The sequence below is a fragment of the Quercus lobata genome, chromosome 5, assembly GCF_001633185.2.
Source record: "Quercus lobata isolate SW786 chromosome 5, ValleyOak3.0 Primary Assembly, whole genome shotgun sequence".
Classification (NCBI taxonomy): Eukaryota; Viridiplantae; Streptophyta; class Magnoliopsida; order Fagales; family Fagaceae; genus Quercus; species Quercus lobata.
This window is the reverse complement of record NC_044908.1, coordinates 75,963,384-75,976,762: the sequence shown is the minus strand read 5'-3', so window position 1 is coordinate 75,976,762 and position 13,379 is coordinate 75,963,384. Positions and strand designations below refer to the sequence as shown.

General features: G+C 31.7%; 1 protein-coding gene and 1 long non-coding RNA gene across 4 annotated transcripts; one reads left to right on the top strand and one right to left on the bottom strand.

Moving 5' to 3' along the window:
• The first annotated feature begins 5,624 nt into the window (after positions 1-5,624).
• LOC115988949 lies at positions 5,625-9,872 on the top strand. 3 transcript variants are annotated; one of them, XR_004091716.1, is made up of 4 exons: positions 6,235-6,254; positions 6,851-7,937; positions 8,196-8,354; positions 9,191-9,872. It is a non-coding gene; the product is annotated as an uncharacterized LOC115988949 (long non-coding RNA). The 3 variants fall into 3 exon arrangements; XR_004091717.1 differs by lacking the exons at positions 6,851-7,937; positions 8,196-8,354; positions 9,191-9,872 and adding exons at positions 5,625-5,821; positions 6,309-6,625 and having other exon boundaries at positions 6,202-6,254; XR_004091715.1 differs by lacking the exon at positions 6,235-6,254 and having other exon boundaries at positions 6,636-7,937.
• Positions 9,873-10,281: 409 nt separating this feature from the next.
• On the bottom strand, positions 10,282-13,379 carry LOC115988946 (putative receptor-like protein kinase At4g00960). Its single transcript, XM_031112584.1, has 7 exons — positions 12,562-13,379; positions 12,259-12,423; positions 11,859-11,980; positions 11,356-11,566; positions 11,001-11,238; positions 10,766-10,916; positions 10,282-10,670 (listed from the first exon to the last, which is right to left on the bottom strand). The coding sequence occupies exons 1-7, from the start codon at positions 13,355-13,357 to the stop codon at positions 10,386-10,388; spliced, it is 1,968 nt and encodes a 655-aa protein (XP_030968444.1). The 5' UTR covers positions 13,358-13,379; the 3' UTR covers positions 10,282-10,385.

Below are 13,379 nucleotides of genomic sequence, written 5' to 3'. Positions count from 1 at the left end.
TAGCGTTTTTGTCTATGAATCCTGTGTCGAGTGTTGAAATTCCCCCCCTAAAAAAAAAAATCCAATGTGAAAGCCTCGTGAACAGATTGATTTGCATATGAGATTTGGACTTTAGTCTTTTAGATGACAGTTTTTTTGCCTATGGACGATCGAAGTTCTGCACTCATTTTTTTTTTCTTCTACAAATTAAAAGATAAAAAAGAAGAAAAAATTATTTTGCTAACATAACTTTTGCCAAAATTTATTTAAGTAGTCAATTATATGTGATCACGATAGGCTTTACAGTAAACGAGCTTATTGCCTAAGACCCACTAAGTAGAAAAAGGCCCCTTAATTTTAACTAATAGATTTATTTCTTTCATTAAAACACTATTAAGCAAAGCCCAAATATTAGCCAAAAAATAAAACAATAATTTTTTTTATCAAAAGAGAAATTTTACATCCACAACATTTTGCATGTTCATTATGCTCCTCATACACATATCAAATTTTGTGTCAATCGGATATTATTTACTATATAATCTATAATCTTATATTTTATGCATATTATTAAACTTTAAAATTTTGTAATTTAAACAATTTATTGATGATATAGTTATTGATCTTTATTTCTAAAAATTTTGCAAGTATGAGAGATATAAGAAGTAGATATAATCTAATGGTGAATTTTTGAAAATTTACCTCCAATAAAAAAATATGGAGTAAGGTTGTAGCCTAAGCCTACAACCAATTCCGTAGCTAAATTTTGTCCAATAATTAATATAACTACATATTTTAAAAATCTAAGTGTTAGTTTGTATGTTTTTAATATTCTTAACACACATGTCAAATGTTGTGCTAATAAGATATTATCTACTATTCAATTCACAAATTTTTTTTATACATAATTTTGACTTACATAAACTTAAAATTTAAATATTTAATTGATGACATAGTTATTGATTTTTTATCTTCTCAAAATTTGCAAATATGAAGGATATAATGAAGAAAATATAATTCAATGATAAATTTATCAAAATTTACATCTAATAAAAATATATCAAATAAAGTTGTAGTCTTAAGGCTACAACCAAATTTGTAGCAAAATTTTAGTGTTGAAATTCCTTTCAAAAATAGATATTAAAATTCGTAGTTCGTTTTTGGGCCGAAAGAGTCTCTTAATTGTTGGGAAGGAGACCAATATGAAGGCTTTTGTATTGGTTAACAACTTGCATGTGCGAGTCCAAAGGTCAAAGCCCAAGCATGCTATGTGCTCATATGAATCTCTTAGCTAGTCTAAGGTTCAGTCCAGTAGGGTATTATTTAAGGAGTAAAGAATTCTTTTCATTTAAGCTTCTATCTCATAAAAAAATTATTTATATTAATGTATTAATTAATAAGTTAAGTGCATTGATTTTTATATATTAACTAGTCGCTAACCCGTGCAATGCACGGGCTAGCTGTGAAAATATATAATTATAGATAATTGATAGTTAATAAGTATGAATAAATAAAAAATGAAATTGGACTATTTGTAAAAAAAAAAAACAGTTTACCTAATTTAGTTAGAATTTTTTTACATAACATCAATCCTAATTTGTTCAAAATTTATTTAGTTTTGGATCCCTTTATTAAATTCTAAATAATTCTAATTAACATAGTTGAAGACTATATGTAACTCTCTTTTTTTTCCTTTTTTCTTTTTTTTGATACCATAGAAAACAGTTACTAAAATGGGATGCTCAATTTATTCGTAATCTTCATCTCAATTGAACATAGATCATGATTTTCTCAAACACCTGAAAAATGTATTGATTTGTAAACACAAATTGACTAATGGAATTGTAATGATTCATTTATAATTATTTTCAGCCTCCTTGAAGCTTCCAATATACATAATAAATCCTCTATGGAAAAATGCACTTACTATTATATTCTTATTAATCTGTCAACATGATTATCTTCTCAAAAATTTAAAATATTACACCCAAAGAAGTCATACCTTGAAAATGTACTTTTCTAAACCTTCAATCCAAGTGACACAAATGCATCAACAATTATTTAAGATTTAATCCAATAATTAGCATGCATTCATATATATGAAAGCTATGAATCAGTGCTTTACTGAAATAGCAAACTATCAATATCATATCCAATATTGTTTATTTGTAAGAAAGACAAACAATTTAATAAAAGAATAAATAAACAGTAAAATTGGAATATGGGATGGGAGAGTAAGAATTTCTATTAGACTCAGAATGTGCAATAGTGCAAGTGTCCAATCTTATTATACCAAAATGTAAAAATTGCCTACACACTATCCATTTATATGAGGAGGAAGAGCCCATTGTCAGAAGAGTGGAAAGTACTGAAGAAGTAAATATCTATCTCAATTTGATAGGAAAACACAAACCTGAGATTCACATTTCAATAAAAAATATGAATATAAACGAAATATATAAATATATGTATATTGGAGTTCATCTAACCACTGGTTGACATGGTCATACTATTTATTTCCCTGTATATATATATTTTTTCTTGGAACCTAAGCCACTGCGTTGGCTTGTATCATTCCCATGTTATACTTTTCAAACTTTCTTTTTGATAGTAATACAATTTCTACCTTTTCAATCAAATAAATAATAATAATAATAAATCAGAACTGAATTTAACTCCCAACTATTAAAACAAATTAAAATAGAGACTCACTTAAATAGCAAGTTCCATAAAATTACACACCATATGAATTTACTTCCCCTAAAGTATTTCAAATTATTACCATTCTTCTACATCTTAGCAAATAATTTTTTGTATCAAATTATAAGTTAGTGTTTTTTTTAAGTAAATAATTTTATTAGAAAAGGAAAAGAGAGGAAAAATTAAAAGATGTATACACTCCCATTTCAAAGAATACAAATCAAAGGGAAATAGAGTCTTTTTTTTTTTTTTTGATAATTCAAAGGGAAATAGAGTTGGCTCACTACACCTTGGCTACTCTATGGTGATGAAAACATCGTAAAACTACATACCTGGAGCTTGAGCTCTGACATTAAAAACCTTGAGCATTCTGCCATAACTTCTACTTCTAAAAACTTAAATACTATTGGTGGTAGACTAAAATAAAAATTTCAGCTTACATAAATTTACAAACGATGTGAACTTTACATTAGAATATCTGTTTTCCCCAAAAGAATATACATCTTTTCTAAGCACAACTCATTTTGGCATAAAAGTAAACCACAATCAAGTGAACAAATTAGAAGTTCTCAAAGCTTTAAATCAAGGCAGTTAAAAACTAAAAACAGAGTTCAGAAAATATCATGTCCCAAATCATTTCATTAAGCAAAACATTGAAACCAACCACAAAAACACAGAAACCTAGTCCCGACAAAACAATATGAAACACATAGCATTAATTTCAGCAAAGCTTAAATACATACATAGTATTTACACATATACACACAAACAGAACATAAATATACATACAGATCAAACGGACTCAAAAGCAAAATCAACTCAACAGATCAAATGAGTAGTGAAGACCAAACGTTTCATCGAAAAAAATCCAACCAAAAAAAATAATGATCAAATCAGAATCAAGCAAATCAGTAACCAAACAAAATTTACAAAACCCTAGTTAAATTTCTAGTCCACTGAAAATCCATAGAGATTTTACTCAAATCAATAAATAGTTTTACAAATCCGAACACACACACACACACACACACACACACACACACACACACACACACAAATCGAAGTACTCAGCATTAATTGATTGCTAATTAATCAAATCGAACCCTAGGTTTGATAAAGAAAAAAAAATCAGCTTTATGCGATTTTGATCGAAAATCTCAAAAAATAAGAAATATAAGAAGAAGAAAACGAACCCTAATTTTCTGAAACAAAGTTCTAATTCAACCATTTGATGCAATCTGTATATTTTTTAATGAAAAAAGCAGAAAATTTAATGTGAAATCGTAGCAAATCAGTAACCGAACAAAATTTACAAAACCCTAGTTAAATTTCTAGTCCACTGAAAATCCATAAAGATTTTACTCAAATCAACAAATAGTTTTACAGATCCGACACACACACACAAATCGAAGTACTCAGCATTAATTGATTGCTAATTAATCAAATCAAACCCTAGGTTTGATAAAGAAAAAAAAAATTCAGCTTTATGCGATTTTGATCGAAAATCTCAAAAAATAAGAAATAGAAGAAGAAGAAAACGAACCCTAATTTTCTGAAACAAAGTTCTAATTCAACCATCTGATGCAATCTGTATATTTTTTAATGAAAAAAAGCAGAAAATTTAATGTGAAATCGTATAAATTACCTGAAAATACGCTGAAATCGGTGAAGAGCGAGCGAAGCAAGAGCGAATGAGTGAATGGGGGGATGGCTTGTAAGGGAGAGGTTTGAGGAATAAAGAGAGAAAGGGGAAACGGCAGGACCCAAGACAAAGCGAAGAGAGAGAGAGCTCAAAGTCAGAGGTTAGGGTTTTGGGTTTTGAGGATGCGTATAGGTTAGAAACTTAGAGAGAGTCAGTCGTATAAAATACTGGGAAAAAAATCGAAATTTTAAAAATAAAAATAAATAAATAAATTAAATGCTGATGTGGAAAACTGTGGGAGCTTCAAAAGCTTCGGTTTTATATATATATATATGATCGGAAAGGTATAAAAAAGGTAAATACATCCAATAAAAAATATTAAAAATAATGGAAAGCTTAAAGTAGTTGAAATAATTAAATATTTTTTTGAATTCACTAAAGTGATATGTTCATTTTTTTTATTATATTAATCTGAAAAATTTATATTTAGTAAATATTTTTATTAACATAATATATGTGTGTGTGGAACAAACATCGTAGTAGTCTACATTTGTCTTATGTAATTAGACTCAATATTATTAGTGTAAATACATTTGTTTTTATGTGATAATATTTGTAGGTGATGCACTTATTAGTTATGTAAAATGAATTTTTATGATTATTTTTAATTGATTTAGGTAAGAAACAATTGATTTTGAAATATGCTTAAATGAGTGAAAATAATTAAATATTTGTCAATTTCACTTAAGCAATCGGTTTATTTTCTTGATTATCCTCTCTCTCATAAATAATTCAATAATCCAAAATGTGATTGCCATATAGAACTGAAAGAAAATAGCATTCATGAATTATGATTTTTGTTTAGTTTTGTTTGGTGGGTAACTACACTTGGGTATTATTGATTGAATCCAAATTCTGGTCTGTCCAAGTCATCCAGCAGGCCCATCCATGAATAATGACAAGAAGAGATACTGGGCCAAAATGTCCAAGCCCACAAAGAGATGAACAGGGCATTAATAATAAGTATAGAGTTCTTAACTATTTTTAGCACCGAAGATTGTTTCTTATGGTCGGGGTGGTGGGATTAGGATTACAACGTTTTGATAAAATAATTATTATCTATATATATATATATATATATATATAAAATCGAAACTTTTAAAGCTCCCATAATTTTCCACGTTAGCATTATTAAAAAAAAAAAAAAACAAAAGAGTGGAAAAAAAATAGCAAACGAAAATAGAGGATAAAAAACTATTAAAAAAAAAAACTAAAACCCTTAACTATTTCTCCCTAAAAACAAGCCCGATAAAAACCTATTTCTCTGACTCTCTGTCTCTCCTTCAAACATTGCAAGACCCATACGCAGGAACCCAAAAACAGAAAACCTAGACACAGAGCTTTCTCTCTTCCCTGGCGACGGTAAGCTTCAATTGAAGAAAGTGAAATAGATAGCCATTCTCTTTGATTTTCGGGTTGTGGCCTACTTCCTCTCAAAAGGTAATCTCCTCTGCCCATAAACACCGCCGCTGATGGGTTCCTACTCTTTCTCTGATAAAAAAACTTCCTGTTATTTCTTTCTCTGATGGGTTCCTCTTTCTCTGAACCAACACCTCCGATGGGTTCCCATTCTTTCTCTGTTTTTTTTTTTTAAAAAACAAAAAACAAATCTAAAAGGTAAATTAGATTTGTTATATGTTTTCAAATTTTACAATTTTAGTTGGCTTTGGTTCTAGATTTAAATTCAGAAATTAGGGCTTAGAAAATAGGATTCTGATGTGACTTATTAAATGTTTTCGTTTATATATATATATATATATATATATTTTTTTTTTCTTTAATTCGTCTCTTTGGATTTAAATCATTCAGTTTCTTTGCAGAGATGAAGTGGAATTTTTCACAATGTAGAGACCCTAATTTCATCACAACAAAGGTATTAATTTCTTTTTCTAATATTCTCTTCAATTATGGTTTGTTGTCAATTTAGGAATTTTTGTTCATACCCCTTTTCCTCTCTATTTATTGATATGAGGGAAAACCCCTAGAAGATGAAATCCTATCTGAGTATTAATGGTTAGTGATCTTTTAAACTTAATCATGTCACTTTAATTTTCAAGTTTTGTTTTCCCACTTATCTGTTCTGTTATTCGTAAGGGGGAGTGAAATTGGGGAATTCTGTTGGTTTGATCTACTTTTGGTTTTTTGGGTTGCTATGGTTGAATGGTTGGCCTTTGGTTCAATGCCCTTAAAAAGGGGTTTTTAGCAAATTTTTAATTGTGTAGTTTCGGTATTTGATGTCCTCCACCATAATGAATTCTCAGTTTATGCTCTATTTGTATTAATATGAGACCTTTATTATTATTGTTTTTTTATTATTTTTTTTTATTTAATTAAAGTTTCTAGGTTATCTCAAGCTTTGGTTTCATGTTTAGTCTCTATTTATTTTGTATTTTAGTTTGATCCAAATCTTCTTTAAGAGTAGCATCTAGATTTTTGAGGGGTTTTGTTTGATTCTTTGTTTGGTTGCAGACCCCAGCTACTTTTCCAATGTCCTTCAGTAACCCACGGGATTATTTTCTGCTTTCTGTTATGCACAGTTAAAGACCAAATCTATATAGTTTAGAAGCTGTCTGCAAATTCCAGCAATAGCAAAGTGAAAAGGTAGAGCTGTGTTTTTCCTTCTTCTATATCTATTTTTGAAGCATATTTCCTAAGTCTTTACTATCATCCAAGATGATATATTGATTGTTGAATCTAATGGGCAAATTGTGGGTTATTTTTCTTTGCTATGTTGCCATAACATAGAACAACGGGGTCTTTTGGGATTAAGTGAAGCGCTTATTATTTAGCTTTTTGTTTTATTCTATTTCCGGGCTTGAGAATACTAGATACTTTGAAGAAGCTTTCTTGTCAGGGTTTTCAGATTTTAGTTCTGCTGACTTCAATTTTGTTTTCATGGTAAGAGGAGTTAATCTTGGTGATTAATTTTCCTTGCTATTTAGTTGGATTCTTCTTGGGGTGGGGGAAGGACATTATGGGTGGTTGGTTTTGATGCCTTGCTATTTTGCATGGCTTTACTTATAGTAAGGCCAGATTGTAGATTGTCCCAAAATGCTATTTTACAGAATATTTTGATGTCAAATATATTTTCACCATTAACAATAAAAGAAAAAAGTGAAGCGCTTATTATTTTAGACTCTAACGTGTCTTTTAAACTTCTCAAGTTGCATAGTTCTTCTTCTTCCCCCAACCCCCCCAGCCCCCCAAGAAAAAAAAAAAACCATTTATTTCTTCTCCCTCTCTTTCTATTTGTTCTCCTCCCTCTCACTACCTCTCTGTACTTTATTTCCAAAGGTTAGATCTCTTCTCTCATTTTATAATTTATTAATCAAATTATACCCATCTTTGACACAATCCAAAAGGTACAATGAACGGCCAAAATTGATTTAAACTTCTTAACCTCTTGCGATTGCCGCAACAGTTGTTTTTATTCTTCTTACACACGTATAAGGATATTGGAGAGTAAGCGGTGGACAAACAAGAGTCAGAGTTGTTGTTCTTTCCATCTCCTCAATACTCAGTCTCCACTCCCATTTGAGCCAACTCCTCCAAGAGGGTCACTCTCTCTCTCTCTCCGACTAAATCCATTTTAGTACGAATAGCATTAGATATTCTTGAATCGTTTTAACTTTTATTTAGTTTTACTAATTGGTTTATATTTGAATTGCTTTTAGTTTGAGTATTGTTGGTTTCAAAAGTCGATTTGGATTATAATAGTCTAATCACACCTAAGAATTTGTTCAATTAATTGGGTTTGTTCGTTTGTTTCCATCTCATTAATTTTTTAATATAATTTCTTATTATGATTTTGTAGCCGATAAAGGTAATCGTAAATGTGCACACAGAGATGGATGGAGAGAGATTAAGAGAGGAATTCTAGGACTGTCAAACTACTACCATGTCAAATCATCACCCACCTTCAACCCTGCCTCTTGACACCTTCATATACTGCAAGAACCACTACCAATACAGGGTACTTTTAACAACAAAAATTTGTGTTAAATATTATTTAGGTTTTGTTATTTGTTTTTTTTTTTTAGATTTAATTTTGTGAAAAATAATTATTAATATAACTCATATTTGTAGTCTAATTATTGTGTTGATGGTTTAATTAGGCCGACAACTGTTCACAATTGCTTATGTTTCACTATCATCATTCTTTTGAACCCTTGAAAGGGTGAGCTTCAGTAATTTGAAATAAAATGATTTAGAGAGAAGATAAAGTTTTTCACTTACCAAAAAAAAGGAAAGAAGATAAGGTTTTAGTCAATACGCTTTCTATGTTGCTCCTATGGTCATAAGGCTAATCTTCATTTTTCAGTATTCAAACTAACATTATTGTTGCTGTGTGCTGCTATACTAAGGCCTGGTGCTGCTGTTTGTGAAATTTTGTTGTTGTTGTTGTACATGCTAATATGCATTATGCTTCTATTGTACTTAGTGTTAGCTTAATTGTGATAATTGGTAATTTTTGGCATTGTACTAGGAATTGATGCAAAGTCTAGGATGTTTTGGTAGTTATTGGCAGATTCTTAAAAAAGCACTTAGTGAGAAATATTAACATAGGTTGTGTTTGTTTGCTTCATGTTAATAGAAGGTTGCAAGGAAATTCAAATGTTAATAAAAAGTTGGCCTCTTAAGAGTGTGCCACCTCAGCTTTGGAGTCTTCACAATTTTACACCTCAACAATATTTTTAATTTTTATTTTTAGCACGGTATTTTAGTTAAATATTTTACTTAGTTTGAACTTAGAACTACTTTGAACCCGATAATGCACTCCCCCTCTCTCTATCTCTGTACCCTCAATAGGCTATGGCTGCTACCGTGATTTCAAATATCTCTAATAGCAACCTCTGAGGACAACCATCCAAAGGCAAGATGGAATGTGGGGTACCGCTGCAAGTGTTGCCTTGAAAAGAAAAGACTGCAGTTGATTCAAATGCTCCAACTATTGCCTGCAGTGCACACAAGACTGAGACCGCTGCAAGTGTTGCCTTGAAAAGAAAAGACTGCAATTGTTTCAAATGCTCCAACTACTGCTTGCAGTGCACACAAGACTGAGACAGGGCTGATGAATAACTTTATATGTAATAACATTATAACCTTATTTCACAAAGATCAAGGTCCTTAATGTTTTTCTTTTAATATGTTTTTTTATTTATTTAAATGGATGTAGTTTATTTAAAGATATGTAAAGCATTCTTGTGTTTGCATGTTGTGCTCCCTTTCTACTGTTTATTAATTGCACCATATATGACTTTTCAAATGATACTCCTAAATGTGATTTTTAAAGCACATTAATGATTACAAGAACAAGGAATAAACAACTAGGATTACCAGGATTTTGTAAATACACTGAATAATAGAAGGGATTATGTTAAAAAAAATGATAGAGACCTTAAATTTCATGAAAGAAAGGATGCAATTGATAATAGATGTAGGATGCCTACCAGTAGTTTGAGGTTGTTAACTAAAGGTACAAATAAGTAATACAAAGTTAGATGTTGTTTTTAACTTTGTACTTCGGTAGAACACAACAATCAAATTTCTCATATTGGTGTAGTGTTTTAAGAGATTTGAACTTCGATAAATACTCATGTATTATTTAACAATCTTAAAAATAAATAAATAAAACTATTTTGGAACTTAGTTATTAATTTTCCCGTGCATTGCACGGGTTAGCGACTAGTTATAATAAATGTCATGTTGCATTTAGCTACAAAAGAAAACTCACCCCAAAAAAGATTTTTTTTTTTTTTTAAATACAATTGAATTTTCCTTTTTCTAAATGAAAATTGAAAATCATTTTTATACAACATACAATGTTATTTGCTGTAAAACTTTCTCCCTTGCAAATTTGGTGAACTTACAATATTATTTATTAACTTCGTAAGGCCTAGCCTTCCCAATACTTATCCTATTCCTATTTTATAGAAATTGAGGTTACAATATTAAGTTCTCCATCATGTAAGACCCAATTGCAATCTTGTACAGTTGTACGCGTTCATTGTGGCACAATAGTAGAAAAAGTGAGATCATTTACAGAGATTTCATCCATTGGCATGAATTTAGCCACTGAAAATGCAGGGTGTTTTGGTTCAGGAAGGGCTACTGATTCACTTCCTAGCATAACTACCACAGTCGACATGGTGGGTCTATCTTGTGGGTTTTCCTCAACACACAAAAGTCCAATATGTATGCACTTTACAATTTCTGATGTCGAACATGATTCCATCATGAAGTTGTCCACGAACTCTAATACTTTATCTTCACACCACAATCTCCATGCCTATCAATTTAGATTGCAAATGGAGTTATACTTCATATATGCTATCCCATTTCCATTTTTTCAAATTCTAATTTAAGGAGAAAAAGTTAACATACATATGCAAGGAGTGTCTGAGAATGTTCTGTAAGGTAGAAGCCACTGCTCCGTTTTCCACTAATAATCTCAAGCAAGATTACACCAAAACTAAACACATCAGATTTCACAGAGAATGCTCCTTCCATTGCATATTCTGGAGCCATGTATCCACTTTTCGGATACCAACATAATTATTATTATTTATTTTATTATTAAAAAATCAAGAAGAAGAGAAATAAAAGAAGAGTGACTTACTATGTTCCTACAACTCTTTTGGTGTTAGCTATATTTTGGTTTTCAGAAAAGATCCTCGCCATTCCAAAATCTGATATTTTTGCAACCATGTCATGGTCCAACAACACATTGCTAGGCTTCAAGTCCCTATGAATGATTTTAAGTCTGGAGTCCTCATGAAGATATAGAAGTCCTCTAGCAATCCCGCAAATAATATTATAGTAAGTCTTCCAATCAAGTTGCGAGCGCCTTTTTGAATCTGAAATTCAATATTAATGTTAAGTTATGACATCATGAATAAATGTGAATTGTAGAAGTCTACAAGAAATCCAAAATACTATCAGACTTATAAAAACAAATGTAGGAAGAAACAAACCAAAAATAAAATTATCAAGGCTTTTGTTGGGCATGAACTCGTATACAAGCAGCTTTTCGTCTCCCTCTATGCCATATCCCAGTAGCCTCACAAGATTTTTGTGTTGAAGTTTTGCAATAAGTACGACCTCATTTTTGAATTCCTCTAACCCTTGTAATGACTTCATTGAGAACCTTTTGACTGCTATTTCCTTCCCTTCAGGGAGCACACCCTGAATGAAATAACCCCCAAACAGAAAAATTCAGGTCCAAATTGTTAATTGGTGTGGATTGTATTAGATTACCATTTGAAGACTTTTGCGTACACGACAAAAATTACATTATCTCACTAGATTCATGTGACTTTAGGTACAACTTTTTTGCCGTAGTCTTTATTGTAATCTTTCCTTTTTAGTGTTTTCAACGTTTCTCTATGTTGTGGTATTTCTATTCGAGAGGTTAATTTTCCACCTTATATTTATTCCTTATTTCAGAAATGACAAAGATTATATTGATTCTATATACCTTGTAAACTTCACCAAATCCACCTTCACCAATCTTGTTGTCATCTGAGAATTTGTTTGTGGCGGCTTCAATTGTCCCAAAATCAAATTGCAAGGATTCTACACTTGTTATTTCTCTTGTAGCTAAACATCCAAAAATAAATAGATGTAAGAGATTACACTACAAAGAGCACTGATTTCAGATATGTTGAGGTTAGAGTTTGTACATAATCAATATAATCTTTATTATTTTTGACAAATTACCAACCATCCTAGAAATTTAACTTTTAAAATAGTAAGGAATTTATATTGTTTTTCACGTGCGGCTTAAAACACAATCTTAATGAAATGATTCCTTCTCGTGTACTTTTGAAAATGAGTAGTGTGTGACATAGGATGTGAACATAAAACCACTTGCGTACCATGATAATTTAGGATGCTGTCAGATTTCTCAGAATTCAATTCGTTTATAGCATCAGATTTCTTTCTTGCTTTCCTCCTTCGGAAACAATAAAGCAGAGTGACTAGCACCACAGAGGCCGCAATTGTAACACCAATAACGATAGCTATTACCGTTGAGATTTTGCCTTTACCCGCAAAAACAATAACATGTTAGTGAAGTAAAGTAATCAAGCTTCATCAATACAGATGATCGAGGGTGAAACTTGAATCAATAATATTTAATTTGAACTGTAAAATGGATCATCTTGATATAGGATATGTACCTTTTGGTCCAGGTCCTGGTGCGGGAACAGCTTGTACAAGGTAAAACGCGAAAACTTCATACCTAACGTTACAACTAGGATTCAGAACTCGACCCCCTCTCTTTCCACCAAAAGATTTGGACAAGTTTGTTATGGCTGCCCGAAGACACCTATTGCAATCAAAGCTGGATAGGTCAGGGAGGCACTGTACAAGGTTGTATAGCGTTTGCGAGTCAGTGAATTTGGTTTCTTTGGTGCCAAATCTTTTAGCACCGGACGAAGCATTTGCTGCCGCCAACGGCACCAAGTCACTTAATGTTTTTGCTGCAAGCTGAATGAATCGATTCGGCTCTGTTATATCCAACAAGTTCCACAGAATCTTACTAGGCTCGTCTTCCATAATGGAGAAGAATGATCGATTTGAGTAGCGTAACATGCATTCATCATACCATATCACGGCCTCTTTTTCTTCTGGGCAGTATAGCTGAACAATCTCTTTGGTTGATGTTGAGACGCAGTCTTGGCACTCAATGGTGGCGAGGTCACCGCGGCAGAGGAAGAGGCCGTAAACTGTGTTCTCCGGTGTTTGAGTTTGTCCCACGGTGGTGTTGTAGAAACCGGTTTCGCGAGTGGAATTTGTGGAGAGGAAAGAGAGGAGGTTGTTGAGGTTAGACTGGTAGGTGCTATTGGGGGAGAAGGTGGTTTGGTTTGAACAGAAGTGGTAGCGGTATTCGGCTGCTTCACTCGTAAGGCTTAGAGAGGTGAATATGGAAAGGAGCACTAGGTGCATGGAGACACTGAAAGAAGGGATTTCCATATATATATGAATAGTCTTGTGC

What these genes read in the sequence shown, in the direction of transcription:
- LOC115988946 (XM_031112584.1), bottom strand. Translation starts at nt 13,357, where the DNA reads ATGGAAATCCCTTCTTTCAGTGTCTCCATGCACCTAGTGCTCCTTTCC. An exon ending in AAAAGAGTTGTAGGAACATA is followed by an intron (nt 10,917 to 11,000) that starts GTAAGTCACTCT and finishes GTATCCGAAAAG; the next exon opens with TGGATACATGGCTCCAGAAT. An exon ending in CTCAGACACTCCTTGCATAT is followed by an intron (nt 10,671 to 10,765) that starts GTATGTTAACTT and finishes CTAAATTGATAG; the next exon opens with GCATGGAGATTGTGGTGTGA.